Source organism: Stereum hirsutum (assembly GCF_000264905.1).
Source record: "Stereum hirsutum FP-91666 SS1 unplaced genomic scaffold STEHIscaffold_6, whole genome shotgun sequence".
In the NCBI taxonomy this organism is placed as follows: Eukaryota; Fungi; Basidiomycota; class Agaricomycetes; order Russulales; family Stereaceae; genus Stereum; species Stereum hirsutum.
Window position 1 is genome coordinate 1,199,017 of NW_006763136.1, and position 24,707 is coordinate 1,223,723.

Here is a 24,707-nt window from a genome sequence, read left to right on the forward strand (position 1 = left end):
TCACTCTCGACCTCCTCAACTGCACCGAAGTGCGCTCCGTACCTAGTCCGATGCATCCGACTGCGCGGGACGATGTCGGGACGATCGCGGCGAGGGAGCAGAGCGCGTTGGCCGCGAGGGGTGGGGACGGTGGAGGTGGTGGGGAGGGTCAGTTGGGGGAGATGGGGCTGATGGAGATGTTGTGTCCGTTTCAGTTGTTGTATGGAGATGGGGTGGAGAGGCTAGGTGCAGAAAGCGCAAGGGAGAGGGTGAGGTGGGTTAGTGCGATTTGGTGAGTACTCTGTCTTTCTTTCATTTGCCAAAACTTTGAGACAGGGAGCTGAATATGTGACAACTACATGCATTACGAATACACAGGGAAGCCCTCGATCGCTCCGTCACAATCCCCAACCGTTCCGATTCTGGTTCCCCTACTGGTTCCATCCGTACCATCCACACAATGACATCCACCCATTCCGCACAATCTACGAATTCCGGTTCTCGTTCGACTACATTCATGCCCCCCATCGACACCATTCCCGACCTTTCCGACCTCTATTCACTCTCGTCCCACTCGTCTTCTGGCACCGGTGCCGGTGCTCGTCGCCGCCCATCCAGCGGCACTGGTGGAGGTACGAGAGCAGCGGACGACGCCTCCGTCGCGAACAACACACTTCTCTATCCCGGCGATCCTCGTGTGATCGCACCCAGTCGAAGTAGTTCCCTCCGCCGCACAAGCTCCATGACCGATCTAGACGAAGAATTCGACAGCGCGCTTCGCAGGGCGAGGGAGAGCCGACCAGGCCTCGGGTTCGGACTTTCATTGGTCGGGACGCACGCGACAGGCAGCGGTGGACTCGTGGGTGACGGATCGCCCGTCACGGTGTCGAGTGGACCGAGACTGGGGAGGGATGTGGTGATTACGCCGCCGCCGAGCAGTGGCAGGAGGAGTGAACGATCGAGCTCGGTTTCCGACGATGCGTTCTTCTCCGCTGGGGGACCTTCGACGAACACGTCGAGTTATTATTCGTTAGGGGATGGGTCGACTACGCCGAGGAAGGCGGAGACTATGACGGGAGTGGGATCGGGGACGGAGGTGTCGGGAGAGATGTTGTTTGGTATTACGTCGGGGACGGGGACGCAGATCGTTCCGTCATCGCTTTCGTATCGTGGCCCTTCGTCCGCATCGCTCCTTGGGGACTCGCATTCAGGGTCTGGGACGGGTTCGGGGACGGGCACGGGCACGCTCATGCCTCCTTCTTCCGGGCTTTCGAGGTCTAGGGCTATGACGCGGAGGAGCAGAGGTGGGAGTGGAAGCGATCTCGGTTATTCGAGTTCGAGCCAGAGTCATCCGAGTGAGGAGGTTTCGGACAGGGAGAATTCGGCGACGGGGACTAGGAGTGGGACGGCGAGTGGGGATTATAGTTATAGCGAGACGGGATACAGCTATGGGTATACGCAGACGAGGACGTTCACGCAGACGGAGGGGTATACAACTACTGGGTACGACTCTGGGACTGTTTCAAGGACGCAGACGCCGTATCCGACTTCGTCTTCGGAGAGGGACGATCAGGAGGAATACGAGCAAGAGAGGACACCGACCAGCACGGCTTTCGAGACGGCACACGAGCATTCGCCTTCCATGGCGAGCATGTCGGATTTGCCGAATATTCCCTCCGAGTACGACACGGCCGATGTGTGCTCCACGACATACGAGACGGCGAGGAGGTGCGATACGGAGTCTATCGCGGAGACGGCTGAGGTTTGCAAGACAGAGTCGGTGTCGGACGAAGGGTTCGTTACCGCTGCGGTGTGCAAGACGGAGAGCGAGAGGAGCTCGGAAGGGTTCGTTACGTGCGACGTGTGCAAGAGCGATACGTCGACGGATTATGAGACGGCGGTCTGTAGGTGTGGCAGGAAACCACCGTCTGAGGTCGTCAGCGAGCCTGCCCAACCGTCACCAGTAACGATGCCATCGCCCCTGCCGGAGCCACAACCACGACTACCATCCCCTCTTCCGATAGAGATGAGGGACGAGGCCATCGAGACTTCGCCTATCCCGCAAGTGTCGCCTCTGCCGGTCATCGTTCCTGTTCCGATTGTCGTGGAACCAGTGCCAGAACCAGAACCAGTGCCGCAACCTCAGCCCTCTCCCTCTCCTCAGCCCAGTCCCTCTCCTCTGTCTTCTCTGCCTTCGCTACAACCTATGACGCCGGAGGAAGTTCCACTCCCACCGTCTGCGCCTGCATCGGTGTCTAGTTTCTCGTTGCTTTCCTCTCCGAGGGCTCTTTCGGATATTGACCTTGGACCGTCAGTTACGAGGTCTATCCCTAGCGATAGTCTCCTCGACGTTCCGTCTTCTCTTCCTGCGCCTTCGCCCATTGGGCCACCACTTTCGGTTCCTTCGACGCCTCTTCTCTCGAGCATCACCGAGTCTTCTGTGACACCCGGTGAGATTCCTGATTCCGAGCGCACACCCACAAGTGCTCGGGCGCGTTCCGCTCGCACGCCCTCATCGCTCTCTGTCAGAGAATCTCTATGGGCTCCAGAGACCGATATGTCCTACGAAAGTTCGATGTTACGCGCATCTCCATCCGTTCAGAGCGTTGCCCTCCCCGAAGGCGCTGACCTCTCTTTCGATACGAGCTTCCTCCGCCCCACCGCATCCGTCGCATCCGGCGAATCTCTCGGCTCAGCAATGCAAGCCTATGACCGCCTGAGCACCATCCCCGAATCCGTCACATCGACCTCGATCCCCTCCGCCACTCCGATTCCATCCTCATCCATCTCCGCCCCCTCGATTCCATCAATCCCCTCCTCTTCCTCATCTTCCATAACACCCACGCCAACCGAATCAGAACAACCACAGCCGCCTACACCCTCGATTTCGGTATCGTTCCCTACGACGAGTGTGCCCTCGGTGGAGAGTCTGGAGAGGAGCGTGGAGAGTTTAGAGAGCCCGAGTCCGAGTGTGAGGAGTGCGACGGTGACGGTGACGAGAACGCCGAGTAGCGTCAGTACGGTGTCGAGTTTGAGGCCCGGGTGGGACGCCGTGAGTGAGGTGGATTGGGATAGGGAGGGAGAAGGGTTGGAAGAGGTTCAGACCGAGCCGAGTTTGTTGAGTAGTGTGAGGTCGCCGACGATCAGAGCTGTAGGTTTTCTCTGATCCTTTTCTTCCATTCTTTTTCCTTCGAAGGGAATGATAAGGCTGACTGGGTGGATCTTGAATTTGGGGTGCGTTTATAGATGTCGCCCGCCTTTATTCCTTTGCCGAGCTCGCCGTCGATCTCGACACATTTGCAGACTATGTCGACGCCTAGTATGTCGACGCCGAGCATCAGCATCTCACAGAGCACGCCGTCCTCGAATATCCCGTCGATTCACTCCAACCTCGACACCGTCTCCAGCGCTCCCATCATCATGCACGACATCAACAGGCTCTTGGGATGGCTGAACGAGCGTGAGGGAGATAGGTCGAGGGATAACGAAGGTGTACATGACCATATGCGGGATATCGAGAGGCAGTTGAACGAACTGGGCGATTTCATTCGCAGCAAGGAAGAGCCACCTACTGCTCCTCCCGTTCCTCGCAAGGAGCGTTCGGTCGGTGGAAGTAGTGTCATTTCGAGTTCAAGCTGGGGAAGCATCGAAGAAGCAGCACCAGCACCAGCGGGTCCAAGGCCCCGCCCTGGCACAACAACACCGACTATTCGTCGTCATCGTGGAATCCCTCGGTCAGGTCGTACCACGGCTCCGCCTCGACATGAATATCTGGATGTTGGCGTTGGTGCAAGTCCTCGTAGAGTCAGGTCTTTGACGCCCCCGCCATACAGGATTCCCTCGCCAAGCTCGCTCTCTTCAAGCGTGTCATTCCTCTCCTCTCATCACTCCGATGACTTCAGCTTGATGGAATCGGAGGTTTATCCCGTTGGTGCTTCCGAGCCTTCGTCTCCCGAGTCTCCATCATCATCGTCGTCGTCTTCGCCGCCTAGCACACCTTCACCTGTTTCAGTCGGATTGCCAGAAACGGTCATTTCGTCCTCAGTGGAAACATCTGGACCATACTTTTCGAAGACTTCGTCGGAGGAAGCAGCAGAAACACCTACCCCGAGGCCTGTACCCGTTTCGATACCGGTCCCACCGTCTCCTTCATCCTCACCGTCTCAGTCATCTTCCACTTCGAGTAGTACTGCTCGTCCCCGCGTACCTATCGATCTTGGTCCCCTTCGCGAGTTACTCAATAACGTCAAGGATCAGGTAGAAGCGTTGTGGGATGGTCAGCTCTCGACGAACCATATGTTGGACGAGCTTCGTGGGCGCCGGACCCCGGCACAGGTAGAACAGGATAACGAGGAATTGATCGAGAGGCTACAAAGGATCGAGGATGCTTTGATGAGAATGGCGGATGCTCAAGCTCGTGCAGCTCCCTCCGCAGGCCCCCCGCCCCCACCTGCCCGCGAATCGTACTACGATTCTGGATCAGAGACGTCTTCTGAACTCGACGGCCTCAGGCGTAGGTGGAATCAGCTTCGCCAGGATATGTCGGTCCCTGCTCTGCCCGCTCCGACGCCGCTTCGTGCACAGAGCTCCCTTGACGCTTTGATGGCCGATTTGTTAAGACCAAGCGAACGGCCTCCTGCACCTCTGGTTCAGCCTCCACCTCCTCTTGTTCCTCTCATTTTCCGTCCAGACCCTCGTGGTGGAAGACCGAGGAGTATCAGTCCGACGATGCAGACGACGCTTCCGCCGCGGGCTGCGACAACGGGTCCTCGAGACGGTGTCTACATCTACGACAGACCTCGACCGGTCAGGATAAGGAGACGTGGAGATCATCCTGCGCCCGTGACGCCCTCTGCGCCCATCGTTCATCCACCTCAGCCACAGCAGGTACCGCAGCAGCCTCCGAGGACGACGACCACGCCTGCTCCACCTCCTGGACAGGTACTTGGGGATGGAGGTATAGGGCCGGGAGTTCCGCCGCCGGGGATGGTGGGAGGACCGATGGGGCCGCCTGAGGGTCCAGATATTGACTTCCTCAGAGAGGTAAGAAGGCGGCGTGACCCTACGTCTTCTGGGTTTGTCAATGTTGAAACCCCGGGCGTAAGCGTTGTTCCTTCTCTTTATTTTATTGTATCCTCTTGCGTCGGTGGAAAAATATAGAACTGACCTATTTTTTCTTCTTTTATAGGAGCAACCTCCCCGTCCTCCATCTGCGCCTGCATCTGTGAGTCAAAGGCCATGGTACACAGACAGACCTCCAGTAAGCACGAATTCTTTTCGGTCTCTCGAAAGGAATGAAATCCTTTGCTGATTTTCTTTTGTCGTTTAGGCTCAGGATGGTGCTCCTCCGCCACCACCTCCGCCACCGCATGGACTTGGGGATATGGGCGGCGTACCACCTCCTGTTCCACCCCCATTTGCTGCACAACCAGGACCAGTATGTCATATATATTCGAAATGGTGATTGTTGCATAAATTTATTGAGACTCCTCTAGGCGGTGCTTCAGTTGCCTCCCATCTTCAATGATATGATGACCCTCTTGCGGGTAAGTATTTACTTCCATGGTTTACTGTGTATGCGGCAATTCACCATATTTGTTCGCAGGATAATCGCCACATGCATCTTGCTTCGCTCGACCAACAACGCGAGTTAATGCGTTACATGACGAACTTGAATGATTGGCTCGATCGAGACGTCAACGACCGTCAAGACGAGATGCGCGGTGTCTCTGCTCGAGTGAGTCGTTTGAGCGACGATATCAACAGGCTCGCGAATGCTCTACGACCACAAGGTCTGTTCTTAGCTTGGAAGGTCGCAGTCCTATCGACTACTAATGTGTTCTTTTAGGTGTTCCTGTTCCTCCTATGCCTATCTTCGGTATGCCGCCAGGACCTCCCGCTCAGCAAGGCCAACAAGCTGGCCCGTGGGTTGTTCCTCCTCCGGGAGACATGGGACGAGTTGGTACGGCCCCGCCAGGTCCAGTCGGGATGCCCCCTCCAGGGCAGGTGATGCCTCCTGGAATGCAAGGCGGACCACCCATCACAATCCAACCTTCGGGTGGTGGTCCGCCGTATTGGTTACCACCTGGCCCTGGCGTCGGAACACCCGTCATTCCAGAGTCATATTCCTCCCCTTCGCAAGAGGATGGTTACATTCCTTCTCCTCCTCGTACAGGGAGGGACGACAGGCCTTACGCTCCTGATTTTAGTGCTGCTCACCCTCCTCCTGGAGTCTATCAACCCCCTGCGCCCGGACAGCCCGGTCCCTCTCGCCCATACGGAGAGGAAGAGATTTTTGTTCCATCTCCTCCTCCTCCAAGGATGCAGCACTCGCCGCGCTCTGATTCCAGGAGCTCCAGATCTTCCTCTATTGTTCCAATCCCGCCGCACGGAGCAGCAGGAGACATCACCGTATTCCCGCCTCCGCCAGTAGGGACCGGACCACTTCATACACACACACCTCGCTCGGATTACTCCAGGTCGCCCACCTCGTCAGCACATCGCCATTCCCCTCGACACGAATATGTCCCGCCTCCTGCGGCACCTTCGCCACCTATGGTCATCCATGCCCCTGAGACATATATACCCTCTCAGCGTCCTGGGACGCCTCGCGTCGGTTCACCTAGACATCCAGATATACAGCCGCAGCCTCAACCAATCATCATTGGTCCTGTTCCTCCACCGGGAACGTTAGGTCCTGGATTCCAGCAGCCCGGAGGCGGCCAGCAAATTCCCGTCATTATCAGTCCACCTACGGTACATTCACCTACTCCTCAAATCATCCAGATGCATCCATCTTCCCGGCGTTCTAGTCGTAGCCGTCATCACAGTCCACCAATTGTTGTAAGAGATGATGGCCGTCCTTACAGCCCTACACACCCGGGTTATCCAGCGTCGCAACCGTATCCAACACCGACGGGCCAACCTGTTACTGTATTCCCGCCACCTCCGATGATGACAGGCTATGTACCAAGTAGAAGGTCTTCCCATCGCTCAGGACGAGAGTCTCCTGTACTTGTTAGCGAGCCTGTCGTGCACGTTCCACGCTCCCCGACGTATTCCCCAAGTCACGGAAGGGGCTCCCGTCGCCGCTACTCCCCGGATTACTATGACCATCACTACAGGGATCGGTCGCACTCACCCGAGTATTATTACAGGCGGGATCGAGATCGTGGGCGCTCTCGGTCGCGCTCCCCCTATGATGACAGGTATGGATATGGGTCGAGGTCTCCCGGACGTGGCACTCGGTACAGTCGAGGACGCTGGCGCTCACCTGAGTATTACCGCACACAATATAGGAGCCGCTCTCGCTCACCTCTCTGGTATCGCGCGAGGGACTTTCTCCGAGGAGGTCGTTCCCCTTCTTCTGACCATTATCGACATTACCGGGGTAGGTCTCATTCACCGACTTACTATCGCGAGCGTGACCGCGCAGATCATCGACACTATCGTCCCCGGCCTCGATCTCGCTCTCCGGTGTACGAATCCGGTGACGTTTATCCACACCCCGGATCGCGTACGCATTCCATCGTTCCTAGCGGAAGACCGACGCGTGTGCCTACTATGGTCGAAGACTTCGGTGGGGAGGAGGAAGTGATACAGCACCCAGATTTCGAACATCAGCCAAGTCGTACCACGAGCCGCCGAAGCCATAGACCACCGACGGAGGTGGGAGTCGACTCGCGAGGACGGACTCCTACACGCTATGGCCAACCTTACAGGGAGTGGTCTCACTCTCCAACCTGGTATCGTACACGACAACGATATCCTGATCGCTCTCCCTCTACCGATTATTATCAGCAACATTACGCAGGAAGGTCGCAGTCACCAAGACATTATCGAGAGCGTGATAGGGCGGATCGACAGCAATACCCCGGGCCACAGGGTCCATCTCGCAGACCTAGTACTCGAGCTCCAACTCAAGTCCCATCCCGAGTCCCATCATCGGAGGTGGTGGAAGTGCCATTCTCACATAGACCATCGCACGCAGCGTCTCATGCCCCGACGGAAATTCCCGGGTTCGGATACGACGAGGAACCCCGTGGTCGTCCTCGCTCTCGAACTCCGTCTTACACCGAACGTTACAGGAGTCGGTCTCACTCACCTGAGTGGTACAGACGTCGTGACAGGCATGCTCATGGTCGTTCTGCTTCCTCCGATTACTACCGGAGACATTATGGGGATCGGTCGCAGTCTCCTCTCTGGTACCGTGCTCGAGATCGCGAAGAACGAGCAGGAGGTCGTCGTGGATCGCCAATAGACACGCCTTACGATCCCGGTGCTATCCCTCCCCGTTCCCGCCGATCGGCCTCGTATGTAGCCCCGCCAGGCGTGGATATGGAGGAAGTGGAGGATGAAGGCGTCGAACCTCTTGATCGCGAGCCGACTATCGCACATGTACGGAGCGAAGGGGCCCCTAGCATCTCCCATGGGGCACTTCCCACAGTCGTCCACGTCAGGGGTAGCCCCGAAAGAGGCGCACCTTGTAAGTATCTCTTCCTTGATTCATATTTCTGTCACCGGATCTGAGTTCCTACCCCTTGAATTAGCCACTCTCTATGAACATCCTCAAGAGGGACTTGAAGAGGAGTATGAGGAAGGTGCACATCCTTCAGAGCTTGAAGACTTAGAGCAACAGATTCGGCAGACACCAAGTGGCGTGCCATTCATTCCCACCAGTCGGTCCGAAGCGGGTGCGTCCCGCCCTCCTCCACCTGGCGCTGTCTACGATGAACCTTTCCACGGGGAGCATTTGCTGAGCGAGGAAGGGACATTCGAGGAGGACCGTACTGGCGCACACCCTCTTCCCTCTGGTCCTTCTGGTCCGGGAGATCTTGCCTACGATGATGCAGAGCGGGCGAGGCATGAGAGGTTCGGCGAGGTTGAGCGGCAGATGTTGGACCTTACACGAGCGACTGAGGAGGCTGAGAACGCTCGCGAAGATGCATTCCGCCACAACGAGGAATCGCGCGACCGCATCTTCGAGGAGAACGAGGCGAGACGGGATCAGGAAGCTGGCGAGCGGAGGGACGAAATATGGCGAGACCTTGAGGGTAGACTTGCTACTCTGCCTGCCCCCTCGCCGACTCCCGTTCCTATTCCTACAGAGGAGCCCATCCCCGTACCAGCAGGAGAGGAAGAGTTTGAAGAACACGGCGAGGGCGCAGACGGCTTGGGTTCAGCTGAGCGTCCTGCGTCTATCATCGAGACCATCCGCTCTTCAGCTAGGGATGCAGCGGTTCAACGCGATACCCAGATCGCCGAGATCGTCAAGGGTGAACGGGAGGAAACAGCGCGGCAGTTTGACGCCGTCATGGAAGATCGCAGACGTCATGATGAAGAGCTGGCCGAAGAACGTCAACGCCTGCATGAAGAACGCGACAGACGCATTGTGGAGCTAGAGGAGGAGTTGGCTAGGGTACGAGGGGAGCTTGACAACGAAAAGCAGCTCCGTATTACGGAAGAAGCTGAACGGCGTGAGATGGAGAGGGCGGAGACGATAGAGCGCGACGAGGCGGTGAGGCAGCAGCTCGGTGACATCACCAATCTCGTCCAGGAGCAGCGCGACGAATGCCAGATGAAGAAGGAATTGAACGAGGAGCGATGGAACGAGAAGTTGACGAGGAGGGAGGAGAAGAAGGCAGATATGGACGCCCTGAAGGAGATGATGTCGGAGATGTTGGCAGTACAGCGTGCTGCCAAGGAGGCATGCGAAGAGGATAGAGCAAATGCTGTTACAAAGTCTGGTAAGATTCGTTGTCGTTGATGGCCACGTAGACGTGCTAATTCGTGGACCAGACATCGAAAACCTCGTCGAAGACCTGCGTCGGGAGAACAATTCTCTGCGGGAGATGTTTGAGACTTTCACTGATTGTGAGTATCCATTATGTTAATTTTAGACCATTATCTGACGGTCTCTTTACCCTAGCTTGGACCGCCGAGAACAAAAAGCAATATGATGAGCTCGTGCAGATCATCCGAGATACCGCCCACGAGCAAGTGCCGTTTAACGTGCAAGGAGTAAGAGTTCTGATCATCTTCATACGAACTTATAATTGATCGCTGATCTCGGTGAATTAGTATCTGGATGAATTCAGTAAATCATTAGCTGCTGAGGTGCGTATGCTCCTAGGTGAAGTCGGGAAACTTCGTGAAGAAAAGCGAGCTCTTCAACAGTAAGTGTCCACGTCATTCGTAAAATAAAAATTCGGAACTGACATCTTTTGCAGTGAGATGGGGTGGCTGTTATGCATGCGTAGCAAGTACGGTCCCGGTGGAGAGTTCGACCCCGATTGGTGAGATTATATCCCTCAGGATTTTTATTTATTTACCTGACCACCTTTCAATGACCATAGGAAACCCACCGGCGGCCCTCTGGCAGCCCAAGCCGAACCGGCACCCCCTCCTGAGGTACCTCCTCCCATGCCCATGGAACCCCCTCGTACGGCCTGGCGTAACGTGACTGCGAGAACCTCCCGTGGAAGACGCCGCAGAGCCGAGTCGAACCCACCTCCGGAGGCAGTTCCGACGATGGACCCGCGCTACCACCAAGCTGGAGGCTCTTGGGCTACATGGCAGCGTATGTCATCTCCCGTGTTTAAGTGACTTCGTGTTGACTGATTTATTTTGTGCGTGTTCCCAGCTGATCCCAACATAGAGTATACACCACCACCTACTGTCCCACAGACGTTGCTTGCTCCTGAGGCCCCGAGAGGCCTATTTGGCCCTCGTTCGCCTAACAACTCTGTTCGAGGATGAACGCTTTGTGTACTTTTTTGTTTTTGGCTTTTTTCTATTCCTGATTTTCTTGTCTCTGTAATGCCAAGCTGTTTGTATGTAAACCAGTGTCTGATCTGACGAATGACGACGACTGATGAGGATCTTCGGTTGATTTACGAAGTGATGATTGACGATGCTTTACGATACCTCTCTTTTTGTAGTATGCTTATCGACTTTTTCCCGTGATTTCTTCTCCCCTCCCTGTTTTCCGAATACATGCTTCTCTTTCCTCTCCCCTATGTTGTTGTACAAAAATGTCTTGGAATTCTATATTTTTGGTTGCTCAAAACCCGTATCGCATCTTCCACCGGGCCACCGCCTTCATCTTCGACGTCGGGATTAACCGATGGGTCTATTCTAGTTCGGCTGGCTCCGGTTCCTTGACCTCATTTACAGTCCCACTTTGCAAGTATGTGGATCTTCGCACCTCAGAGAAGAGGAACTGACTAGTCTCGCTGAACGAACAGAGATTCTTTGCTCCCGTCAATTGTCCCGCTCAAAGTTTGAATCACATCATGGACTCAGACCCCAACTCAAGCACAAAGGCCCTGGCCCAAGAATTTTACACATCATTCCAGTCCTCCCGCTTTAGTTCGTCTTTGCTATTTTTCTTTCCGAGACTGATATCCTACTAAAATGGCCGCGTGGACCTTCATATACACAGAAATCACTGAGCAACTCGACGGTCTGCTCAAGTCGAAGCCTACGGCTGATGCGCTGCAACCAGTCTCTCAAGAGATCGCTCAACTACGGAAGAGACTAGTCGATGGTACTGACCTTCTTCCGGCCTACGATCAAAGACAATGCGAGGCCGTAGGTCTCAGCGTATTTAGATTATCATCTGCCCGCACTGAAATCTGTGACACATAATTAGCAAATGACGGCTCTAGAGACTCATCTTGAAAGCATCCGGTCTTCTGCTACAGCCAAACCAAAATTTTCCTTTCAACGCAAGACGAACAAATCTTCTTCCTCTGTTGTAGGCAATACAATAAAATCGGGCACACCTGCGCCACGTGTACCGGCCACAGAGCCAGCCTCGACGTTTTACACTCTTCAAAAGCATGCTCATCGGTACCTCACCTCCGCATCTCTTCCACCCCCAACACCAGGCCAGCCACAGTCGGACTTAACCATATCGGATCTGGACCATTGCATCGTCAATCTGTGCTCGTCAACCGCTCAGTATCAGTTAGATTCGGAACAGCCCTGGTCGCATGCCTTGACGGCCTTGCATATTTGGAACCTTCGTTCAACAATTGTGTTGTTGCCAAATATATCGGGTAGTGTACTGCTCCATGATCTCGAGGGGTGTATTATTGTATCTTCGTGTCACCAGGCGAGTAGATTCGACATTCAGCGTTTTCGTAGGGAGCTGACAATATTGATGAACTAGTTTCGAATGCATACTTCCAAGGATGTCGCTGTATACCTGAACATACCCTCAAGTCCCATCATAGAACATTGCTCACAGATTTTGTTTTCTGAGTATCCTTCCTTCATCGATCCGTCATTGTCTTTGGAAGAGGTGGTGAGAGACTGCCTTGATTCATTTAGTTTTGGTCGTTAATCGCAGTCTCCCTCCTGTAGTCTCGAAGTAATCATGTGAACGTCCTCGACTTTTCGCATATCATCACTACGACCCCATCACCAAACTGGTCACTTATCCCCGAATCAAAGCAGATCAGCAAAGATGGCTGGGCTGGATTGATGACGTTCGGTGGCGGCGAGGGAAACATCGACGAGATGTTGAGCAGATATGACATCAAGAATTGAAGTGCTAGGTATTCTACCTACTCTCTTCCCTACTGGAAGGCGACCAGCGTTTCGAGATCAAGCTCATCGGTGTCTTACCTGCCATTGTGGCGTTTCCTACACAGAATTTCTTCTCCGACACGCGGTTCTCCGAGGCAAGACTACTCAGTGGATTTCTTCATATCGAGCGGCCTCTCTTGTCTTTCTCCTCGCTTGTATCCCAGGGATGGCCACCAACAGGTTCGATGATTGTATGAGTCGAGCATCGATTTTCTGACCTTGTCCAGACTCGTGACAGCATCTATGATGGGTATGTGACGGCTGTACGAGTAAGTTGTATCTGTGCCTCGTTCAGAATTCTTTTCGAAAGGGCGAGCATCAAAGGACTTCACTGCGCAGAAGTTTCTTCTGACAACTCAAGTAGGTGCTCCATTACCGTCCATATGTACAGTGCAGAGGAGCTCCTTCCGCCGGGTGCTAGAAAATAACTCTGAGGAGGCTATCGTTGCCAAGACTGTTCACTCGTATCCACTACGCACAGTTCATAAGCGAGGCTGTACAGCGCGTTTCATAATAAGGGCATTCCTCTCCTCATATCAGGCCTGCTTTCCATCTGTCCATCGTGCTCAAACCCCTGCCTCACAGTTGAGACTGTTCGCACACTGCCTTCCTACCCGTCTTCATCACGACCATCAGAATCTACTCTTGGAACGTGAACGCGCGGTTTATAAAAGAGACGGCGCATCTTGGTTGACTGACAATTTTTGTTGTTCTTTCCACCTCACACTCGTTTGCCTGCGAACCTTTCAGCACCGTGAAGGACTAGCCCATCTGCCCCCGCCAGTCATCATCCACCCAGAGCATTCTTGAGGAACTCGAGTATAGCATGGGAGACGTTTGTGAATGCATCTTTTGCCTCTGCTCTTCATGCTGTCCGTCCTCCTAAAATGTCCCCTTTATTCTTGCAATCTTGACCGACCGCACCGTCTTATATACCCCTAGGCTTTATCTTCACCTGCGCCTCGCCAAATGGAGTTGGACCCAGTACGCACTTCATTTCCCCTCTTCTTCCTTCATTAATCCTTCATTTCCCTTCCTCTAACGCCCATGCATGGTTCTATTCATAGCTATATGCTTCTGTTGTAAAAGCAAGCGGCGCGAAGAAGATGACGTCGACTTAGGCTACGAAGCAGAAATGCAAAACCCATCTCAAGATCCTGGTGCACCCGCGACTGGTCGCGGCTCCTCCAACCCTTACGATCCTTCGAATCGCCGTTCGCAAAACAAAGAACCAGGACAATACCCAGGGCGTGAAAGACCTTCTCCAGAAACTCACGGGAATGGTGACGGAAATGTTAATGGCAATGGCCCGGTGAATGGGCCTACGTCGGTGGTAGAGAAGTGATGCGGAGAGGTGTGCGTCTACGGTCTATTCCATGCACAATGACAGCGTTAAATAACTGATTTGGGGCTCAAGTGGTGACAATCTAGGAGGTCATTTTGCGGTGGCACAACGCGAGCTGTCTGGGACACACTGCTTTTTCCGTCTCGTTCTGTTTCCATCTATACCCCATCGGCCTGCCGTCGCGGCCATCACGCTGCACGGCATGGAGCATAACAAACTATACCAAATCTCTGAAGGGGGTTACCTCTCTAACATCTTGACGGAGACGTGTATAGCCTATGTGGCATGATGTATCATTTGATATGGGCATCTCCATTGTACATCGATGGCCGTTTCGTTGCCTTCATTGTCTTCGTCTGCTTGGTGCGCACTAATACACCTTGGCCTCGGTACTTTCGTTGAGCCTGCTAACATTTATCGTCTCTCTCCATGGACCCGATGTCCTTCTCATCGTTCAGGTCAAACTCTCTCAACCTTCTCTCACATCCTTAGGTCATCATGGTCTCAAGCTCTCAAACCAGGCTTGACTATGTATTTGGCGACTTTATCGCGTCGGGTTATCCTCGTCATCTACTCGGTTCATCTTCCCTTTCATAGTTGAGATGCGAACTTTACAGTGAAGGGTCCAAGCGCGATCATCACGCGGCAGAGTCTCAAACTCCGACCCTTCGAGTTTGTTCTCCTTGCAAACTTACCCTGCACCCATAAGTAGTGCTCCTTCATGCATCTGGGGCACCCTTGTTGTTCTATTGATTCTCTCATGTCGTGAGCCGTGAACCTTCCAGCGCGCTCGATACCCATCGATTTCTGCTCCCGAACGAACGCGAACGCGAACGCGAGCAGACTTGAACGTTATCCAGTGTTCATCCAGTCTCGCCAAGCCTCCCCGGCTTCATCGACTCCGATTTTGTTCCTCACCGTTTCCAACTCCTGAGATCTGAGCTTTCGAAACGCGGCTTGCCCGGGAAAGACAGAACTCGAATACTTCTTCATGCTGCACGCGGTGACTATATGCTGACCATGTTTACGACATCCCACAAGCTGCAAGGTTCTGAGTTCCGTCATGATTGGCTCTGCATATCTTCATGAGCGTCGGTGCACATCAGTAAGCGATATATCACGTTCATCCGGCAGACACAGCAAGGTTCTTCCCTGTTCTTCCTCAATTTCGCTCCCTCAATTTCCTTCGGGCCACCTCGAGTCCGCTACTGAAAATCGAAACTGTCTGGCCCTTCTTTTCCGTTCCATTCGGGGAGATCGTTCTTTATCTTGTTCGCTCTACCGGCGTTTGCAATTGCTTAGAAGACTTTCTTCAACCCTGGACCAGGGCTACTCGGTATAACTCTCGATGCACGACGACCTGCTCTCAGGCTGTCTCTGCAGCTGAGAAGGTTCTCAATGTGTGGCGGTGGGCATACGTTGGATTCCTGCAGGCTTTACGGCTGCCCTTGAGGTTGAGTTCGCTGCCCACCTACCAAATCCGCACACACTTCTTCCCATTCGAGCTTCTAATTCCAGAAATATGTAAATTGCCATCAAAAGAAGATCTTGAGCATGGAGCGACCTTACAGAGAGCTTACACGGAGGACGGCCGCCTAGATTCCCCACCAGTGCGACCTTCGTCACAGGCCTAGGTTACAGCTATAGCATTCCGGTCTCAGGCCCAGCGTCTCCAGAGCCTAAGGGAAAGGCGGGGTTTTCTGCCTCCTTCTCTGCTCGTGCAACATTTGAACCTTAGCCAGCGTCACCCTATACCTGCCGAGAGAATTATACCTTTTGATATCGAGATCTCGCGGGATACCGGCGGTACGTATCCATACACGGTGGCAAGTCTTTTGACCATGGTTCTCTTGGGCGCGCTGCATCTACCCTGCAAGCGACAATCATCACGACCACGCCGACCAAGACCACTACCTTCGTCGCCAACGACTCCCCCCGGTGCCCACCTGCTCGACTAGACCGACGCTCTGTTATATACGCGAGATGCCTGCCAATGAACCATCAACATGCGGTGAGTGGCTTTGAAGGCGTTAACGATTGCTGGGATGAGCGGGAGTGCTGATCCAGCTTTAGGCTCCGTCTGCTCGCTCTGCCTGAGATCGTTCTGTGGGATCTGCGGTTTCGACGGTACTGGCGATACGGCACAACCCACACAAAAACAACCCTCGAATACACCAGGGAATGTGAAGCCTACGGCGCAACAGCCTACAGCGTCGAGCAAGATGACTGCGTCAGCGAACACGGACAGTGGATTTGGAAGCGGGTCGAGAAGCTGAGTGGTGGTGGTGGTGGTGGTGGTGATGGTTTTCTTCATTCCTTCGGTTCGGGATTTGTGTTTGGTGTTGTATGAATCTGTAGATGGGCATACGGGTGAGTGGCATTCTTTCTAGTTTCCGTAATCCGGGATAGCAGATTCTGAAACATCGTCCGTTGCAGTGGTCGAGGATCGGGTTTCGCTCGAGTTGGGCGACAAGTCCGCGGATTTGGATGGAAAGGGGACCGTTGCTGCATCTCCTTCGGACTGTACGATGAGTTGCTCGGTCATTTATTTGTTTTCGCTGGTTGTTCGTCTATTTTGTATGGGTCCTTCGACATCTCGGTTTTGCTGCTGTGAAGAACTGCCACCTCGACGGTTGGCGCGGAGGAATGGCGTCGTTAACGCCACCACGTGGGATCGGGCCGCGCCGAGGTTGTCGGCATTACTTACGCCCAAGTAGGAAGGTGGTCCGCTGGTTTTGACTTGGAATGACATCGTGCGAAGTCTGTTCAGTTCTCTCCCGCTGCTAAAGCAATGCTTGCCACAGCTTGGACCTGCACACCCATCTATCACGGCGGTTAAGATATCCTTTACACTATATTCTTGGAGGCTTAGAATCGCTAGTCTTACCCACTCTCTACATTACTAAAGCCTACTACAAGCTCAGACGACATGGCTGAAGCAGGCGCGGACGTAGGAGGTTGTTGCGGTATGTAGACCACCCTCACCGCACACATATGGATAATCACTGCGGAGACTAACCCGCCACCTTAATATTCTCGTTGTGCAGCTGTATTTTGCATCAGCATCTGGCAACCATTCTGCAACATGGGTACGTCGTGTTCACTAGGACTCACTGCACATCCTCTTTCCAAACTTGCTGATACGCTGTCCAGTCCCATTCGGATCAAAGTGCGGTACCTGTGGCCCTTGTGGATGTTTTGACAAGAGTTTTGCTCGCGAAGATAGCTTTGACGAAGGAGGAGACGAGAGGAGACCTGCACCAACAGTGGACTCACAACCTACAGAGTCGAAGTCTATGGCACAGGCTGGATGACCGCCGCACAGCTAACGAGCTCAGGGAGGCTCGGGCACAAACTATCGTTGTTCTTATACGCGTCTTTCTCAGTGAGTCTGTCCTTTTCTCCTCTGGAAACGGTATTGATGGTGTGTTCTGCATGTGTGTTCTGCATCAATTCTGGATAGTTGTGTTGCACCCTAGGACAATGTCACGGTATCATACTTATATGGACGATGGTACCCCGCTTGTTACACCCTTATATGAGATTTAGTATACCGGGCTACAGCGCCTTCTCTTTGGCCGTATAATATACTCCGGTCGATTCTCATTCCAAGCTACTTGGGACGCAGCTCTTGAGGTTCCGTGGACCATCACCATCGTGCAAAGATATCTCAAGCGCCCTCAGCTCAGCAGCGCACTACACTTCGAAGACCCGGCAGAGATACATCAGTCGTCCATCAGGCATACAAGCTCCGTCAACGCTCTCAGGATTCGACAGATATGATCAAGCAACTTCCTGTCCTGTTCGTATCCTGTTTCGTTCATGCAGGAATCGGGACACGATGCGACCTGTCATTGTTGACTGGGCGTTAAACGTTAATCCACCAACCATACGCTCTCCGTTGACTTAGCCTTTCGGCTTCCAACTGGCCCGCGTCAATGAATTAAGAAGGCTTTGGCCCCATACTAAGGACGTCCTCGACATCCTATCCCACCTGACCATTTCGCCATTCAATCCGGGTAAGGTCTCACAACCCTTTTCCATCAAAATTGCGCACTTTCATACCGGAGTGTCGAAGGCGCAAACGTCTAACGTTAACAACTGATTGAGATGACGGATACGAACACCCCGAGACCGTAATGTGCAATTATGATGGAAAATTGTGGCTCTGAACGTTGGATGTTGGATTTTGAACGTAGACGGCTTGCCCTTCTGTAATACGAACTTACGTCTACAATTTGACCTCGGAGCACTGGAGTATCGACATGTCCTGTGGCACGCGTTTCTCATACATCAGACATTGTGACTTTCGCTAAAGGTCTTGCGGAGAGCACCTTCCAGTCACGATGAGGATATAGTGTTCAAGTCAATTCCTCCATCAGAGATACAGATAAGTATGAAGGGAGCTCCTGTTCACGACGCGATCTCACAGCAACTAACATCGAGAACACTCCGTCCGAGATCTATATTCCCATAGCAAGCGAACAAGCGGTTTACAAAGCACTGGCACCTGAAAACGACGAGAATCAGAAAAATTGAATGTCTACATGAGAAAGATAATGACGAACCAGTGATAATGTCGACCAGCTCGTTGGTAATGGCGGCTTGACGACCACGGTTGTACTTCATCTGGAGGGAGGAGATCATGTCGGAGGCGTTCTTGGAGGCGTTGTCCATGGCGTTACGGCTGGCGTAACAAAAACTATGTCTTAGCAAGAAGTACAGAACGGGAGTTCTAGGTAGAGATCGTACCGGGCACTCTGCTCGCACGCGTGGCCCTCGGTGAGAGCAGCGTAGAGAGCGTTGGCGAGCGAGAACTCAGCGAGGTCCTTGGTGACATCATCCTCCATCTCGTACGCCTTGAAGCCAGCTATGTACACAAGCTCCAATCAGCCAAAAACCCGCCCGAGAAGGTCCGGCAGAATAAGACGCGAGAGATGAAAGAAACGTACGGGACTCCTTCAACTGCTCCTCGTTCAAAACCTCCATGATAGCGGGCTCGTACGAGATGGCAGAAACGAACTTGTTGTAGACAATAGCAACAGAGTCGTACTCCACGCCGGACTTGATGATAAGGTCCGCAACACCAGCGGCATCGGCGAACGTAGGAATATCACGGCCGATTTGGTTGAAGGTGAGCGCGAGGTTGTTGCCGAGGGCACGGGAGAGCTGAGCCTTGGACTTGTCGCCGATGACCATGATGGGAGAGTCGGTGGAGGCACCGGCCTCACCAGCGGCGATGATGCGACGGGTGGATTTTGAGACGGAGGAGTGGATACCACCGCACAGACCTTTGTCGGAGGAGATGACGATGAAGAGCTTGCGCTTCGAGACTTCCTCGGAGGTAGAGTTAGCGAAGACCTCTGATAGAGTTGTGTGGATATAATGTATTTATTATTAGGTTGCGTTTTGTGCACTGATGTGAGGAGAAACGGACCGTTGTTGGCACGGCCGTACTCCTTGCCGTTCTGCATGGCGCGCTGGGCCTTGGCCAATTTCGTGGACGCAATCATCTTCATGGACTGGTAGCGGGCAAAAAGGTCAAAATAAATCACAGTTCGTCCATAAATTCCCGCACTTCGAATACGCGAACATGAACATGCCTCAAATACATACCTTGGTGATTTTCTCAATGTTCCGCACGGACTTCAAGCGCAGCTCGAGCTCACGGAGAGTAGCCATGTTGCGCGCACCAGATGGTGCAACACCCAAGGTGGGCTGCTGGGCAGCAAGACGTGCGACGGAGCGCCTGGCAAGCATGGCGACGGTGGAGAGGAAAGGGGAAGGAGGGTAAACAGAGAGCGTGTATGTCGCCGTCGACAGCGTTCGGAGACGTCGGAACACGGTGGCGGCACTTTCGGACTCCGCCCGCGAGTAAATTATGTAATTTGGACTCATTGCTTGCCCGAGTCAAGCCCTTCGCCACTTGCACTCATCGACATCGACCACATCTACGCGCTCGCTGTTCCCTACGTCGACGAGCTTTCCTTATACATCGTCTCATCATGGCTTCAGAAGAACCGCTGTTTGATCCCTCGCTTAAGAAGCGCAGTAAGAAGAAGACTGTTGCTTTCTCCGAAGACCCTCTAGGTGCAGACGCCGACCCCACTACCCCTGCGCCAGCCATCGATGACTCTACTGTCGACCTTGGACCGAAGACTGTACATGAGCAGATGAAAGAGAATGGTATTGGTGCTGGTGCAGACGAGGACGCTGAGGCACAAAAGTCTAAGAAGGAGAAGGATACGGCCAAGGAGGAGGATGAGTTCAAGGCAATGTTTGGTGATCTCAAGAAGAAGAAAAAGAAGAAGGATATCCCTCTTGACCTCGTATGTCTATTCTTCACATCTCATATCTTTTGTTTATAGCATGCTACTTGGAAAGACATATCACTGACTTGCATGTGTTGTTTAGGGCGAGGATGCCTCTGGCACATCTACCCCCACCACGAAAACCGCACCTGTGGACGGCGCCATCATCGAAGACCTCGACTTCTCTGATCTCAAGAAGAAGAAGAAAAACCCGAAGAAGAAGACTACCTTCGATCTCGAGGCTTTCGAAAAGGAGCTCAATCAGTCGAAGGCTACCGATGGCGCCAACGGAGATGCAGATGAGGATGGCGAGGATATCCCTAACGGTAAAGACCTCGAAGATGTCGATGAGGCTGAGCTTGGGGAGGATATCTTCGATCGTGGTGGCGAGGCCCCCACAGGTGTCGACGCCGGAACCGAGCCATGGCTTACCTCCGATCGCGACTACTACTATACCGAACTCCTCTCCCGCTTCTACGCCTCCCTCCATGCTTCCAACCCCGCTCTCCTCACTTCATCTGGCAAGAGGTACACGATCGCCCCGCCGAGCATTCATAGGGAGGGAAACAAGAAGAGTATCTTCGCCAACATCGGTGATATCTGCAAGAGGATGCATAGGCAGCCGGAGCATGTTATTCAGTACCTGTTCGCTGAGTTGGGTACGACTGGAAGTGTGGACGGTAGCGGGCGGTTGGTTATCAGGGGTCGTTTCCAGCAAAAGCAGATCGAGAACGTCTTGAGGCGATACATCGGTATGTTGTTCATTTCCATCACTTCTGTCGTTGATCAGTCCAATAATACTAATACTCGGTTTCACCAGTCGAGTACGTCACTTGCAAGACTTGCAAATCCCCCGATACACTCCTCACCAAGGAGAACCGTATCTTCTTCATGGCCTGCGAGTCTTGTGGCTCAAGACGGTCCGTCAACGCAATCAAGTCTGGTTTCCAAGCCCAGGTCGGGAAGAGAAGCAAGAACAGGACTGGATAGATGTCTTGTCGGGTGGCGGTGGCGGTCTCAGAATTGGAGTTGGGACACGCGTGTTGTATTGTAGGAGGCTCATACACCTGTTGTATCATCGATCTCATCACCCTTCGCTTGCAATATGCATGTGTTCGTTCTCTGTTATCACGCTACTCTGTGCTCGAATCGACAGTTGTACAGTACAATGGGTCACAGTCCCTACCCTCCATATCCTCCATGTGCCGCCCGCATATGTCGATAAACCCCACCATCGCTCGCATCATCCCTAAACGTCTTCAAACACACCCAACAAATGTGTATCTTGCACATCGCACACCGAATATGATTGCAGCCCCCATTCTTCTGGATATCAGCGCTGCATCCTGGACACGTCTTCACCCCATTGTGCACCTTCCACTCCAGAAACATCTTCGTGTTTTCGGAGATTCCGCTCTTGAACTCTTCGCACGTTAAGCCGTCGTGATACTCTGCATGACAGTTCGGACAGACGCGTTCGAGACAGGAGGGACAGAGGAGGACAGTTCCTGCTCGGCCTGGACGGTAGATGGTCGGACAGTCGACGCTGGGACAGTAGTGGAAGTCGTGGGGACGGGCGTTGACGTAGGAACGGAAGGAATTATCGAATAGACGTGATTCTTCGTCTGGCGAGAGGAGATCGCGGATGACGGAGAGCGGGATTGGTGTCCCGCATGTCTGACCGGTTTCTTTCTCCTTGACGCATAATAAGGAGTCAAAGGACGTGGTGTCGGTTCCGGCTTGGAGAAGGCGGCGAAGACAATCGGTGTCGTAGACGTGACCGCAGGGCAGACTGGTTGGATCATCGGCTTCGCATAAGCACACGGGGCAGACGTCTTCCTCGTCACCGTTCACCTCTGGGGACGTCGCACTTTGTTTGGCCAACAGACGGTCGATGGCACGACGGACGGCCGCGACAGCCTGGTCATCTCCCTTGACAGTAATGGTCCGAGTCACGATGTCGAAGACAACCGTTTCCTCCCCAAGATCCCTCTGTATATCCCGCAAACCGCCGCCCAACAATGCCCTCAACCAGCTCTTCTGCACCTCGATGATATGGTGCTGAGCCGACATCTCCTCGATCTTGGCAACAATCTTGTTCTCCACCCATTCGGTTACCGGGTCATCGCCGCAAACTCTGATCTCGCGGAGGCGAGGATCACATCTGATGAAAGTAGAAGATTCCGTCTGTATTCCATCGAGGAGGGTCTTTCCTGATATCGTGGCGAAGAAGTCGTGCCACAGCACCTCCCCAACCGAGTTCATCAGCCTGTGACCTTGAACAGCCTTTTCCAGTGCTCGTTTCGTCCAACTGAGAGACTTCGCATCGGGACCATAAACGCGAACGCAAACAGGATCGACCGGAACTCCTCCTTCCCCTTGGTCATAGTACCGCAACTGGCAACATCCATCCGTCGTAGCTCGTAACCGATCCAAATCGTCACGTAGGACGATGAATTGTGCACGGGGGAGGAGGTACTTGACGGTATGAATCTGTTCCAACCACAACGGCCCGTTGCGAAGGAACTCTTGACGTGTCTGGTGTACTTTGTCGACGGCTCGGGCGGCGTCCTCTGCAGCGGAGAATTGGACCCATGCTGTCATTTTTGTGGCTTTGGAGGAGAGGGGCATGACGTCGAAGGAGTCGAGGTGACCGTACCCTGTGAGGAGGTCACGGATACGGTCGATTGCGACGTGTTTGATATAGGATGGTTGGCCGAATGCGATATGGCTTGCCTGGGTGAATGATTTCAAGTTCACTTTATCGGCGGGGAGTAAAGGAAGGAGGCCCTCCAGGGTGACGCTGAAGGGTCCATTCCCGCGGCCGGTGGGTATCTGGAATTTAGCATGGACCGTACGGTCTTTGAATGTTTGCCCGTTGAGACGCTTAGCCTGGGCCCTTGCCTTAGACAGGTGTCCATAATGGGCCTGCAAAAGAATCGCAGATTATTCAGCTTGGACGACGCGTAGGCGGAATCGGAAAATGGGAAGAACGGTTAGGCTTACCCATGCCACAGTACTCGGAGCATACCAAGAAACTCTGACCTTCGTACTCCGCAGAGTAGCAGGCCCAACCGCTACCGCCCGCAAATCAAACCGAGCTGACAAGGTGAATTGTCCCAGTTCGCGGTCGCTGAGGCCTTCCACTGCGTATGCTGCATCGGCTACGTCAGTGTATTCGATCCTGGCCGATGTTCCATCGTATGTGATGCTCTTGACCTCTCCAAAGGATTCGGCGAGTTCGATGAAGGCGAGACGGGATGCGTCAGCTGGGACGTTGGAGACGGCGACTGTTTTTGATTCAAATGCGGTTATGAGCCTTTGGACGATCGCTCCTGGTCCGAAGTAAGCTTTGCAGCCAGAATAATTGCGGATGATCGAGTCGTTGTTGGCCAGGTTGTGGCCTTCATGGCTTGCGATCTCCCCGCGGGCCTTCGTTTGCTCCTCTTCGTGTACAGCGCTCGGTTGATCTGTGATCTGATTGACACCCGATTTCAAAACTTTTAGAAGCAGAGGGACCACAGACAATAATGACGCACTACTAGCGGTGGCGCATTGGCTTGTTCGTGGAGTTCGGGCGAAAGAGTCTCATTCGGGCCCTCCACATTCTGAATAAGTGCGTCGTGTGAATATGGGCAGTCAATTCGAGTGCATCGGCCTTGCTGAAAGAATCGACATGCAGCTTTGTTTGCCACTGGGGGTTTCTAAGAGTGACCTCCTCATCAGTCAAGCAACAAGGGTGTCCGTCTCTGGCAAGGCTTACGAACCACGAAGGGAGTAGGAGGGGGATGTGATATGGTCATGACTTCTCGTACGCTCGGGGAAGGCTCGTAGTGAGAAAAGGGACAGTCAACACGGCTACAGTTTCCTTGGGCGAAGAATTTGCATGGACCAAAGGGTTTTGGCAAGGGTACGGTCGTTGGAGCTGCAGAGGTTACAAAAATCAATATGAAGCTTGTTGAAAAATCAACGGTCAAAATACTGACTCTGCATCGGCGGTGAGATATGAGCTAGTCGACATTTCCCTCCAAACATGCAAGTACCTTTACTGAAGTAGGGACATATACCAAGTTCAGCCTGAGGCTTCGGCCACCTCGTCGCCGGCGTCATTGTCGGGGTTAAAGCAGCCGGGACCGCATGGGGGTTCTTGCATTTATCTCCAAAGGTGCATTTGCCTTGAAGCCAGAAACTACAAGGAGGTTTTGTATACATGATTGAGTTCAAGAGTTATCAGGATCGCTGCAAGCAAGCTGTCTCGGTGATCGATGCTCGAGTCTAAGGGGGAAACGATTATGGGTGGGCAGCGGGCAAGAGCAGACTTCTGGAGACATATTTGAGTCCTATGAATTAGACGCTGCCTCATGATGAGAAGAGCTAGGCTTCAAGGGAGATCGAATGGAGCGATGTGGACGAGAGCAAGAGCATCCCCAGGTAAGCGACGACGCCACACGAACTCTGAACGCATGATATTCTCACGC

The 24,707-nt window shown here is 53.5% G+C and overlaps 9 protein-coding genes across 9 annotated transcripts; 6 read left to right on the forward strand and 3 right to left on the reverse strand.

The window, feature by feature from the left end:
• Window positions 1-10,059: 10,059 nt before the first annotated feature.
• Window positions 10,060-10,584, forward strand: STEHIDRAFT_55784 (uncharacterized protein; the record flags this gene model as incomplete). Its single annotated transcript, XM_007303134.1, has 3 exons — window positions 10,060-10,154; window positions 10,209-10,274; window positions 10,335-10,584. Coding segments are annotated over 3 exons (411 nt in total), but the record flags the coding sequence as incomplete, so codon positions are not given.
• Window positions 10,585-11,273: 689 nt separating this feature from the next.
• On the forward strand, window positions 11,274-12,534 carry STEHIDRAFT_156332 (uncharacterized protein; the record flags this gene model as incomplete). Its single annotated transcript, XM_007303550.1, has 5 exons — window positions 11,274-11,349; window positions 11,423-11,571; window positions 11,633-12,079; window positions 12,155-12,289; window positions 12,349-12,534. 5 exons carry the CDS (start codon window positions 11,274-11,276, stop codon window positions 12,532-12,534), a joined length of 993 nt encoding a protein of 330 aa, XP_007303612.1.
• An 888-nt stretch (window positions 12,535-13,422) lies between these two features.
• On the forward strand, window positions 13,423-14,132 carry STEHIDRAFT_120997 (uncharacterized protein). Its single transcript, XM_007303551.1, has 4 exons — window positions 13,423-13,445; window positions 13,516-13,557; window positions 13,641-13,927; window positions 13,991-14,132. Exon 3 carries the CDS (start codon window positions 13,709-13,711, stop codon window positions 13,916-13,918), a length of 210 nt encoding a protein of 69 aa, XP_007303613.1. The 5' UTR covers window positions 13,423-13,445; window positions 13,516-13,557; window positions 13,641-13,708; the 3' UTR covers window positions 13,919-13,927; window positions 13,991-14,132.
• Window positions 14,133-15,820: 1,688 nt separating this feature from the next.
• STEHIDRAFT_120998 (uncharacterized protein) lies at window positions 15,821-16,586 on the forward strand. The gene is made up of 3 exons (XM_007303552.1): window positions 15,821-15,929; window positions 15,992-16,288; window positions 16,355-16,586. Exons 1-2 carry the CDS (start codon window positions 15,925-15,927, stop codon window positions 16,266-16,268), a joined length of 282 nt encoding a protein of 93 aa, XP_007303614.1. The 5' UTR covers window positions 15,821-15,924; the 3' UTR covers window positions 16,269-16,288; window positions 16,355-16,586.
• Window positions 16,587-16,730: 144 nt separating this feature from the next.
• Window positions 16,731-17,439, forward strand: STEHIDRAFT_146763 (uncharacterized protein). Its single transcript, XM_007303553.1, has 4 exons — window positions 16,731-16,884; window positions 16,966-17,007; window positions 17,072-17,303; window positions 17,382-17,439. The coding sequence occupies exons 1-3, from the start codon at window positions 16,848-16,850 to the stop codon at window positions 17,230-17,232; spliced, it is 240 nt and encodes a 79-aa protein (XP_007303615.1). The 5' UTR covers window positions 16,731-16,847; the 3' UTR covers window positions 17,233-17,303; window positions 17,382-17,439.
• An 819-nt stretch (window positions 17,440-18,258) lies between these two features.
• STEHIDRAFT_96409 (ATP synthase F1 gamma) lies at window positions 18,259-19,683 on the reverse strand. The gene is made up of 6 exons (XM_007303554.1): window positions 19,535-19,683; window positions 19,356-19,440; window positions 18,871-19,281; window positions 18,671-18,788; window positions 18,487-18,605; window positions 18,259-18,428 (listed from the first exon to the last, which is right to left on the reverse strand). The coding sequence occupies exons 1-6, from the start codon at window positions 19,676-19,678 to the stop codon at window positions 18,412-18,414; spliced, it is 894 nt and encodes a 297-aa protein (XP_007303616.1). The 5' UTR covers window positions 19,679-19,683; the 3' UTR covers window positions 18,259-18,411.
• Window positions 19,684-19,862: 179 nt separating this feature from the next.
• STEHIDRAFT_121002 (uncharacterized protein) lies at window positions 19,863-21,543 on the forward strand. The gene is made up of 3 exons (XM_007303555.1): window positions 19,863-20,247; window positions 20,333-20,981; window positions 21,050-21,543. The coding sequence occupies exons 1-3, from the start codon at window positions 19,924-19,926 to the stop codon at window positions 21,217-21,219; spliced, it is 1,143 nt and encodes a 380-aa protein (XP_007303617.1). The 5' UTR covers window positions 19,863-19,923; the 3' UTR covers window positions 21,220-21,543.
• Window positions 21,544-22,497: 954 nt separating this feature from the next.
• On the reverse strand, window positions 22,498-23,121 carry STEHIDRAFT_27325 (uncharacterized protein; the record flags this gene model as incomplete). The annotated part of the gene is made up of 1 exon (XM_007303120.1): window positions 22,498-23,121. A coding segment is annotated over one exon (624 nt), but the record flags the coding sequence as incomplete, so codon positions are not given.
• Window positions 23,122-23,849: 728 nt separating this feature from the next.
• On the reverse strand, window positions 23,850-24,561 carry STEHIDRAFT_121003 (uncharacterized protein; the record flags this gene model as incomplete). Its single annotated transcript, XM_007303556.1, has 3 exons — window positions 24,216-24,561; window positions 23,997-24,154; window positions 23,850-23,933 (listed from the first exon to the last, which is right to left on the reverse strand). Coding segments are annotated over exons 1-3 (449 nt in total), but the record flags the coding sequence as incomplete, so codon positions are not given.
• Window positions 24,562-24,707: the final 146 nt, after the last annotated feature.